Below are 11,667 nucleotides of genomic sequence, written 5' to 3' on the forward strand. Positions count from 1 at the left end.
AGGACTATAGATCAGATTATGTAAAATATAATTTGACAAATTTACCCTTAAAAAATGATCACGTGCCTTGCACGTGATGGATTCCGGCCAAAAAATGATCGAAAATCTAGTTAGAGACTAAATTTGATCGATGTGAATATGTAAGGGACATAAAATTACACTTTTAAAAGTGAGGGACGAAAAAAGTCATTTTACAAAATATAAGAGACGTTTTGGACGATTTTCCCTATTGCTAATATACATTAGCTCAATATGATGTATACATTAGCTAAGAGCAAGAGTTACAAGAACAGGGGTGTATTATCATTTTAATAGTTTTTTATCTATATGTACATTTACCTTAATAAGATATCATTTATTTTTTTTCTTTATGTTGAAGAAGAGAAGGATTTACTAAATGAAACTTAAATTTAAGACAACACACATGTAAGTTGTAAAGAAAGTTTAAAAAAAGGGTAGCAGATCATAAGAAGAAAGAGAAAAAATTTAAAACAACTTCAGAGAAATGTAAATTTTGGAATGAGAGAAACAAAAAAATGAATTTCTATATGAGACTTTAAATAAAGATTTTGGCGTGAATTTTTTTCCGATAGAAAAGATGTTACTATTCCCTCTCTTCATTATGTAGAAAGATAATCAAATATTATAAAAAAAAAGTGTTTATTTAATGTATAAAAACTAAGGATATAAGTGTCTAATAAATGTATAGGTATAGATTTAATATGTAGGGTGTGGACGTAGCCTCTTCCAAATATTTTTTTCACCTCTTGCCAAAGTTTCCTTTTTGTGCATTATTTTTCTGCCTTTTAGACAAAAATTAATTAAAAGCCACACTAAACGCCTTCTTATCAAGCCAAAACCGTGAGATTTAACGTCACCCTTCAACTTTACTCTTCCCATACTCATTCTAATTTCTCGATCTTTCCCGATTTCTTGATCCATTCCTTAGGTATCCTAGTAATTATCGGTTTGATAGATACTAGTAAACTTCAATGTTTTTTTTGTATTGAAACTGATGGTAAACTGATGGTGATTATTAGACTATGGATTTTGATATCTAGCTTCAATTTTATTCTTTAGCCGTCCTTTCGTTCTGTTATTTCTCTTCCTTTGGTCTGCCCATTGCCGCTTAAAAAAAAGGGTAAATTACATTTTACCCCCCTGTGGTTTACCCTTTTTTACATAACTCCTCTATGATTTCAAAAGCTATACATAACCCCCTCATGGTTTGGATTAAAGTGTCAAAGTAACGGAACTTCTAAAAATGTCAAAATTACCTTTATAAATACATGACACATTAACCCCGTATGATTTTTATATTTTACCATATAACCCCCTTATGATTTAATATTTTACCATATAACCCCCTTATGATTTTCAAAATATACACATAACCCCCCTTGGTTAATACATAAATTTCAACTTTACATAAGGGTAATTTTGACATTTTAGATGACGCCGTTATGAATGATCATTCCTGTCACTTTGACACTTTAATCCAAACCATAAGGGGATTATGTATTGCTTTGAAACCATAGGGAAGTTATGTAAAAAAACGCTAAACCACAGGGGGGTAAAGTGGAATTTGCCCTAAAAAAAAGGATCCTTGCTAAAACTCTGATAGTGGTTGTGGAAGGGTCTTCGGATTCCTTGGTCCAAGTCTCACTGATCTGGATTGAAATTTAAAGAATCTCAGTTCATGATTCGTGGTGTTCAAGAGTGAACTACTGAAGTTGTGATTCATTGCTTGAAGGAGGTAATTTATTACCTTCCAAATGGTTTCTTTCTTTGCTTTTGTTATTTATCAATTAATATTGGAGTAATAGATTAAATAATCCTGGAGTAATAGATTAACAAAATGTAGTTACTACTTGTGGCACTGATCATCAGTTGTTTGCTTTCTTGGATATGAATATTTACTGAAGTACAATGTGGGCCTGAAATTGGGTACTAGGACGTCTTTTGTGAGTCTTAGAAATGGGTAGAATAATTTGGATGATTTTACAATTTATAATTAGAATAATTATCTAATAAGTGAGAAATCAAACTACCATTGCATCAGGTCCATCATTCTTTTTAATTTCTACTGATGGTTTTGTTTCTTTGGAGGTTCAAGCGGAACATAAGAAAGTTATACTTTGAATTCACGTAATGAATGTTTCTTAAATCAAAAATCTTTGGCACATCTATACTCCTTATCTCAAATGTCTTGGTTAGGCTTTTTCATCTGATTGGCTTACTTGTACATGAATGGCATAATATTTTCCAGTATTGCTGCATTAGCAGTCTCTACCTCTCACTTGTCATTGTACTTTATCTGGTATGTGGTTGATTATGTCGAAAAATATTACTAGCAAAACTTTTTTCCAATCTACTTTGTAATATGTCCCTTTCTAAATCAACATCCTGATTAATTACTTGATTCATACTATTGTCTATTTACTTCATCATACTAGAAGTTCTAGCTTTCCCCCTTTAAGTTTTTCCTGTTTGTTTGTATGCAATTTGTGAGGAAAGATGCATGTTTCTCAAGACAGGGTAGCAAACTTTGAGAAACCTAAAGGAGATCCATCTGTATCTCTAAAACTAGACACTATCTTTATCACCCTACTTGAAATTAAGTACAAAACTCTGGTAAGTTTTCATTTATTTTTGCATTTATTCTAATCTCCTAAACCTACTCTTGCATTTTGTTGGAAGTTTGGCTGTTTTAGATCCAAGTTATCCTATCCATTGATATAGGAAGTTCAGAAAAGCAAATGCTTTCAATTAAGGTAGTTAGAGTAAATTCTGCAGAACATGGTGCTTTTCAAAAGCAACATTTTTTTAATTTGAAAGTTCAATTCATTTAGATCCAAGAACGTAGCCCAGTTCAAAAGCAGCCTTGAATGTTCCTTGAATTGTGGTGATTGAAATATGTTCAAAGGCCTTCACTTAACCTTTGATATGTACTGCATATCTTTCTTCAACCGAATTGTTAATTGATTGAACCAACTTTACTTGCGCATGCAATCTGGTTTGAGCAGCCTTTGTTAGTAGATTATTTCAACAATGTTTAATTATGTGCTGTGACGGTGGCTATGAAGCAGTTCTTAGTATTTTTTTTTTCATGGGTCTAAATATGCTTTAACCGTGACTTTGTGCTCTTTTCACTTCTCTAATGATTATGTGATACTAATTATAGTTTAACATTGTTTTGTAGGGTTTGGATAATAATGATAAGGACTGCGAAAAACTTCACACACTTCATTCGTTGTCAGATGTTTTTGGAAGTTATTTGTAGTCATGAAATCTTTATTGAGTGGTCTCAAAATGCTAGTGTACTAGAGATGTTCTTCTAAAGATTTAGACCATTGCAATAGCCTTCAAATGGCATTCACTTTGGATTGGCATAATTTTGTGCAATACATGCTCTGCTTTTAGTAACCTGTATGCACTTATTTGTTAGATTTTCAACAAAAAATTTTAGCTATTTTACTGGTGTAATTGTGGGAACAGATCTTAAACATTTATATTTTGATGTACCTTTTAACAACATTGGAAATCAGGATGAATAATCATAACCTTTCTCCATAGAACCAAAACTGTGAAATTAGCCATGGCAAAAACCTTTCTCAATGCTTTCCAAACCATGGTTGCAATTTGTCGCAAAAAGTATTTGTAACAGTTTCGAATCGTATTAAAAACTGTGGTAAATAGTCAATGACATATACAGCAGTTCTTTTATGATGAATGTAAAACCGTGACTTTTTTGTGGTAAAAAGTATTTATTACGGATCTAAAATTGTTGCGAAGCATTTGTGATGGCTGTGTACAAGATGGCTCCAAAGTCGTTGCAAATCTGTGGCAAAGACTATTTTCCATGGTTTAAGGTGCTTTTTATCACATATTGTATGCGTGCCAAAAACTGGTTTTTTTTTTTTTTGTAAGTTTCAAAGCATTGCTGTTAGGCTACATTGTTATTGCATTAATTACTAAACGTAAGTGCCGATGTGAAATGCTTTAGGCATTTCTGGAAAAAAAAAATATTTTGTTTGTGGCCGGGTCTTTCCTTGCTATTAAAGGAATTTAAAGCTCTAACCTTCCAATAAACAAAGTTCTCAGTAGTTCTTTCAATAATTTAATTGGCATGCGCCTGTTTTGACCAAGATCTTTGGGATTGATTATGTACTATGGTTTGTTTTGGGAGGGGCGTTTATTAATTATATAGAATTTTTTATAAAATTTTTCAATATAGATGAGACACGATATGTGTGTGTGTATATGTATATGTATGTATGTGTATATATGTGCATGTGTATGTACGTACATATATATATATATATATATATATATATATATATGTATATGTATATATTTAATTGTTAATGTAACCAGGGGCGGATTTAAGGTGGGGGCACTGGGGGCCCGTAAATTCCTATAATACTTATAGAATTTTAATATAATTTTAAGTATGCCAAAGTTTTTTAGAAAGGATGTGAAAGAATTACGTAATTTTTTAAGTTAGTTCATAAACTAAAATTCTAAAAAGATACGTAGGGCACAAATTCCATTTGAAATAAGCTAAAAAAGCCTTTTTCATTTTAACTAGTAAGTATCAATCATATCATTCACTTTTTTTGAGCCTCACTCCCCAATTTCCCTTCTCTCCTCTGGTCCCCCATTTTTTCCCCACAACCGAGAGCCACTTCCTTTCACGACCAAGCAGTTAGCTACTCTTTCTCTTGATCAATTCATCCAATCATATCATTCACTTCCTTTCTCCCCACTTCCCAATTTCCCTTCCCTCCACTGGTCTCCCATTTTCCCTCCACAACCGAGAGCCATTCTTACTTCCACAACCAAATTAGTTATCAAAATATAAAAACTCGCAGTGAGTAATTGTAAATAGTTTAGTTTATTTTTGAAATAAAATTATTATTGCATTAATAATTTTGAATTTGTCTTTTTATGTTTTTCATGGAATATATGCATCATTGTATTTGTTGGTGAATTTTTATTTTTTTTTTTTGCTTAAAAAACTAAAAAAAAAGTAGGTAAAAAATTTTAATGTTGTTTTTGCCCCCACTAAGAATTTTTTCTGGCTCTGCCCTTGAATGTAACTAAAAAAGGATAGAATTCACTGTCAATTAATTATTCATAGTGCAAAATATATAAACATATATTACAAAAAATTTACACAAAAATTTTAAGTAAATAAAACAATTCATTCCAAGGCTGAAAAAAAAAAAAGAAGAAGTGCATGAGAAAGTAGTGGCATGAACAAATGAAAGAAAAAAAAAGCTTGGGATTTAGAGTTCTTAATAAACATCTAACACATGTTTGATTTTAATCAGTTTATTCAAATTTAAAATTCTCATTGTTATTTTATGAAAATTGGGGACTATAATGATTTTCTGAACATTCAAGAGAATAAATGAAAGTCAAAAACTGCTAAATTTACTACGAGAATAGATTTTACATGCATAAGAAAATTATGTCATAACTAGCTAAAATAGTAATGTTTAATGATCCAACAATTGCACTTGCATAAGTAATTAGAGATACCATAATCTAGGGTGGTTTAATTTGCTATTTTTCTTGCACATTCTAGCTTAGTTTCATTTTTTTCAATTTGTTGATAATCTAAATAATAGAGAAATTTTTGTAGTGCCGGTAGTTGTCCATTCTTTCTTGTGAATTCTACCCTTAATACCATGTACTCAATTTTGTCTTATATACTTGTAGAAAATTGCGTGTTGAATATTTAGAAATTTATAAATATAAAATTTTTCTGTAAATTGAGTTTAATTTTATTTGCATACCGGTGCTCATCAGAAGATTAGAACATTCTTAATTTAAAGATCAATGTCTTCCACCTGCACTAAAAATCTTTGGACTATTTTTAGATCGCTAAAGATCAATCCTTATCAATGTGCTTGTCACAGGTAGAAGCTCAACGTACTCGGTGCACTTTCAGTGAAACTTCTCATACCCCACTTTGGTACAGGTCAAAATACTTCCCTCTTAAGCTTACGATGAATGCAGGCCTCAGTTTAATTACCATTTCCATTGCTGTTTCTATGCATTTTCCGCTCGTGATGAGGTCCTCTTGACAGGGAAATCAGAAACGCGTTTTCTTAACTAATTAAATAAAGTGACTCATAACTTAGAACTGCATTTCTTATTCTTAATCAACCTAACACGTACTTGTCAATAATGTGAAATCTCACAGCAAGAAAATTTCAGTGAAAATTCAAGTGTCCCTCTTAATTATATAGCACATAGGTAAGGTCAAGTTCGTTTCAAGATGAATAGTAAGGCTAAGTGGTAAAGTGTCTTTCTAACCAAATTGTGTTCCATTCAATGATTGGTTACCCCTCTACGTAGCTAGCTAGGGACAGCAAATTTTAGGTTAACTAGGAAACAAGAGGGTTCCTCTGGCAATTGCTTTGATGGGATGAATTTGAAATTAGATGAAATGAAATTGATTGCAGAACAAAACTTTTAATGAATAAAAAAAGTTTGTCGTGTTTACTTGTTCTCTTATCGCTTACATTATATAGTCTCATTGGGAATGGTGACTACAGAGACCTTGAATCCGAAAAAAAAAAAAAAAAAAAAGAAACTTAAACATTAATTTTGATATAGAAAAAAAAAAAAAAAAAAAAAAAAGCAACCTCATTAGGATTATGTTTATACGCTCAAGTCCATAAGTTCACAAGTTGTAACTTCTCGGTAAAAAAACATCGTCTACAATTCAAAATACCAACACGACAAGAATGATGACTTTCAAGCACCAGATATCTTCCATCCTCAGATGATTCCTTCCTAGTACGTACTTGCACTAAATTTTCTGCTGCATTTGGCATGTTACACAGGTCATATTTAATCCCGTCATTCACTGGGAAACCATGATATTAAAATATTCGTTGTGCATTTGCATCGATTTAGACAGAGAAGTGACAAATAAATTAAACCTTGATTTAGTCAACAAGAAAAAACCAAGAATAAATTAAGACTTGGGTAGTAGACTTTGCCATGAGGTTTACTATTTCCTGTTTTACTATTGTACTTATAAACGCTGCAGCCTGGAAATCAAGAACCTAAATAAGGAGAGAGATCGATAGACAATTAAAGATGGAGAAAAAGATTTATGATGCAGCCCTTCATGGGAGTGTCAATATTCTTCATGAATTGCTCCAAGAAGATAAATCAATTCTTGATAGAGTTTCTTTAAATTGTACCAACAATTATACTCCTCTGCATATAGCAGCAATGAGAGGGCATGAAGAATTTGTCAAAGTAATATTGGCTCAAAGCCCTGAGCTATCTGCTGAGCTAGATTCGCGTCAAAAATTGTCACCCCTTCATTTGGCATCAGCTAGAGGGCATTCGAAGATTGTGGAGGCATTGGTAAATGCTAATCCTGACATGTGCTTGGTTCTTGATCGAAATGGCAGCAACCCTCTTCATCTTGCAGCCGTCAAAGGCAGAGATGAGGTTTTGGAAATGCTGGTTGATTCAAGGCCGTTTGCAGCTAAAGAAAAGACCAAACGTGGGGAGTCTATTTTGCATGTGTGTGTGAAGTATAATCAGTTGGATGCCCTGAAGAAGCTGGTGGAAATTGTGGATGATGAGGAGTTCTTGAATCAGAAGGATGGCGATGGCCTCAGCATATTGCATTTGGCTGTTATTTCCAAGCAAATTCAGGTATTGCAAGAACAGTTTGAATATATTGATATTAACGTCAAATTGATTATGTGTACCTTCTTCCTTTTTAAGAAAGGGATTGGTGAGAAAGGCCAAAATGAAAGCATTAGTCGGACACGGCTTTCTTGTAGAACGTGACAGATGAAGTGGGCACCAGATGAGTCTGTTTCTTGGTTTGTCATGGTGTAGGCAAATAAAAAGTTCCACTTAAAGCTTGGCTTAATCAAGTCTAACCCCTAGATCATGTTAAACACTTACTGTTTTGTTAAATAAAGTATCTCTTTTCAATTTGTTGAGTAATTTTTTTTTTAAATGTAGAAGGATAAAAAAGAATGTATTATTTTTCAATTTGTTTAAGGTTGGTTATAAAATTTATAAGGGAAAAGGGTGAAAACAAAGCACCTAAGAGTCATTGAACTTTTGTTTGAAATTTGAATGTCACTATACTTATGGATCCAGTAAAAGGCAGTGGTGGGAAATAGGAGCATGTTAGGGATGGGCTCTTGCCAATCATTGACTCCTCATGGTCGAGTATTATGTTATCAAATAAGAGAATTCAGGTCTCACGAGTTGAGTTTTGTTCAATTCAAACGCATTCATATAATTTTTACTATATTTAGTATAAATTTAATGTAATTATAAATTTTATACCAACTTAGATGTTTGAATTGACAAATTTAATTTTACATCCTGATTGTATGAGTTTACATTAAAAGTTGTAAGAATTACATTAACCCTTTTGAACTAAAAGTCAACCTGTGGCTGTGAGACCTGTTCTGATGTTAGATGCCAAGAAACCAAGAGAACAGTACTTTCCCATGCCAAATTTGCCTAAATGGACTTTCAAGCACAACGAAGAAAACAACCTGGACAATCCGTGCGTTCCTTGGGCTCACACCTCCCACATAGCCATTTACGTAGTGGTAGAGGTCCAGATTATTTCTTTATGTAGTTCTTTCAATAAGGTTCTTTATTCTGTTCTGTCGCATGTTGCTTAATTTCCTTCTTTATAGCCCGTTTGGGAGGACGGATTTGGTGAGAAAAAGAAAGGACTAATCTTTTTGACATTTGAAAGTTTTAATAGGAAAGAAATGAAAAGAAAAGAAGGGATCCCATACCCTTTTCAAGCTACCAAAACCATCAGCCCAAAATTGGCTAGAAAGCGTGAGAAAAGAAAGTGAATTAAGTAAATATTTTAACATATCAATTTTGTCCTTATAAAGATTATAAAATAGCGTTTTCTTATGTTATGTGAATTTCAAACTTCAAGTGCACTTATGTAAAATAGAATATTTTCCTTTTACTTCTCTTTACTCCCAAATAAAGGAAAATTGCTTCATTATCTCTCTCCAAAAACTCCCAGACAACATGAAGAGATATTACTATCTCTTCTTCTCTTTTCTTTTCTAACTTAAGCTTTCTCATCTTTTCTTTTCTGTCCCAAACCCCCCAAACTAGCTTTAATGACCACAGCCTATATTTGAGTTTTGAAGATAATTTCTTCTCTCATATATCGTGTTAACAACAGATAATTCGGGTAATAAATAATTATGGTGCAGTTTACCTATTAGACATTATTAAAGAATGAGCCCGTGATCATCAAACAAATCCAAAAGCGGAACTTCTCATACCCTTGTTTTATTTTTTTTTTTCCTGATTTTTGGGTGTTGATGATTAAATTTTGTATAGGTTGCTGACACTTCATTTGCAGATCATCCAATACTTGATAACTACAGCCATAAATATAAATGAGAAGAATCCAAAAGGGCGCACAGCAATGGACCTTATACCACAAAATCCCCCGGAGATGAATCAACAGATTGAAGAGGTTCTTCGACAAGTAGGAGCCTTAAAGGCAGAGGAAATCACTGAATCCATTACAAACGTTACTAATACCACGAGGCCTAACAATTTTTCACCAGATGACTATTCTCAACCACTAAGAAATGATACTGTGCCTGCAGAGGAACATTCTCAAATGCCAATTAATATTGTCCCTGCAGAAAATGCACCATCTCAAGCTAATCCATCAACAGCCACACAAGGAGCTAATCCGCAATCCAATTTCAGATGGTTAGAACAGAAAAGCAAAGCACTAATGGTCGTGGCATCGCTCATCGCGACAATGGCTTTCCAGGCCGGATTAAGCCCACCAGGAGCAGTTTGGCAAGATGATTCAACTCAGGATTCTTCAGGAAATCCTGCACCAAATCCACACAAGGCAGGCGAATCCGTTATGGCTTACCATCACCTCCATTACTACAAGTATTTCCTTCGGTTCAACACGACTGCCTTTGTTTCATCCCTTGGCATAATCCTGATGCTCATCAGTGAACTACCCTTCAAGCATGAGATCTTCATGTGGCTCTTGGTGGGTGTTATGTGGTTAACAGCTACTTCAATTGCACTAACTTATGGTATATCAATTGCATATGTTACACCAGAGATGGATAAGGAACAACTTGGTCATGTGATTGAAATTGCTGTAGCTGCATGGTGTGGTGTGATAACTCTTGTTCTCCTGGGGAAAACTACCTATTCCTTGCACCAATGGTGGAAAAATGGAAGAAGAATAAGGTGGCCAATGACAAAGAGGAATTCACTTGTTCGGAACCATGGAAATCAACTAAGTATAGCATCAACTTCATTCGTCTAAGTAAAATTTGAGTCATTGTCTGTCAAACAATTTCTTCCATCCTGTTTTCTTTTCTATATAAACTCCTCTTAAGGCAGGAATTTTTGGTTGAAAAAGTTTTTCAGGTATTCCTCTACTTTCGGGATATGTTAAAAAATCAGAAAACCAATAATGGTTTTGAGACTGCAACTTGCAAATGTGGAATATGTCCGTGCAAACTTTGTTCTCACCCGTTTTACAGTTTTTATGGTTCCCTGGTGAGGACGATCAATCGAGCTTGGGTGACCCAATCTGGCCCCATCTAGCCCTATAATTAAGTGGTTGGGCAAACATTATGCATGGGCTGGATTGGATATGGGCTCAAAAATAGGCTAAATGTCAAAGTGGGTTGAGCTTGGACAATACTCAAAAAATTATATATCAATCGTATTAACCAAAATTAATATTTGTAAATAGGGAAAATCGTCCAAAATGTCCCTCACATTTTGTAAAATAACTTTTTTCGTCCCTCACTTTTAAAAGTGTAATTTTATATCCATTACATATTAACATCGGACAAATTTAGTCCCTAACTAGGTTTCCGATCATTTTTTGGGCGGAATCCATCATGTGCAAGGCACGTGATCATTTTTTAAGGGTAAATTTGCCAAATTATATTTTACATAATCTGATCTATAGTTCTCCACATTTTATAAAATAAATTTTTTCGTCCTTCACATTTTATAAAATGATTTTTTTCATCCCTCACATTTCACAAAATAAATTTCTCCATCCCTCACATTTCAAAAAATGAAATTTTCATTTCTCACTAATTATGTGTGTGAATATATCTTTTTAAACACATTTATATGTCTATTTGATTTTGCTTAATAATAATAGCATAAACACATGTATGTAATTGGGTCTAACTTGTGGGCTACCTTCTCTTTTTGTACGATTATGACTAATATTTACCAATAGAACCTTAATTTGCATATTCTTATTGTATTTTGATCGAAAATAGCTTTATTGGCCAACTTGACAATGAATGCAATATTATTTACTAGCTAATACCAGATGAAATCAAATGATCACATATAATATATGGTATTCGTATTGTTAAGTGAAATCAAATAGACATATACATATATTTATGATATTCGTATTATTAAGCAAAATCAAATAGACATATACATTTGTTTAAAAAAAATGTATTCACACACATTTTTTTCAGGGTTTCCCTTACATACATAATTAGTGAATGATGGAAATGTTCATTTTTTGAAATGTGAGGGATGGAGAAATTCATTTTGTGAAATGTGAGGGATGAAAAAATCATTTTATAAAATGTGAGGGACGAA

The 11,667-nt window shown here is 33.1% G+C and overlaps 1 protein-coding gene across 1 annotated transcript; it reads left to right on the forward strand.

Moving 5' to 3' along the window:
* The first annotated feature begins 7,076 nt into the window (after positions 1-7,076).
* Positions 7,077-10,510, forward strand: LOC113693150 (uncharacterized). Its single transcript, XM_072053290.1, has 2 exons — positions 7,077-7,692; positions 9,404-10,510. Exons 1-2 carry the CDS (start codon positions 7,120-7,122, stop codon positions 10,346-10,348), a joined length of 1,518 nt encoding a protein of 505 aa, XP_071909391.1. The 5' UTR covers positions 7,077-7,119; the 3' UTR covers positions 10,349-10,510.
* Positions 10,511-11,667: the final 1,157 nt, after the last annotated feature.

This window comes from Coffea arabica, chromosome 6c (genome assembly GCF_036785885.1).
Source record: "Coffea arabica cultivar ET-39 chromosome 6c, Coffea Arabica ET-39 HiFi, whole genome shotgun sequence".
NCBI classification, from domain to species: Eukaryota; Viridiplantae; Streptophyta; class Magnoliopsida; order Gentianales; family Rubiaceae; genus Coffea; species Coffea arabica.

Bases quoted from the DNA above. Each gene is read 5' to 3' on its own strand.
- LOC113693150 (XM_072053290.1), top strand. From the start codon at position 7,120: ATGGAGAAAAAGATTTATGATGCAGCCCTTCATGGGAGTGTCAATATT. The intron at 7,693-9,403 runs GTATTGCAAGAA...CTTCATTTGCAG, and splicing joins TTATTTCCAAGCAAATTCAG to ATCATCCAATACTTGATAAC.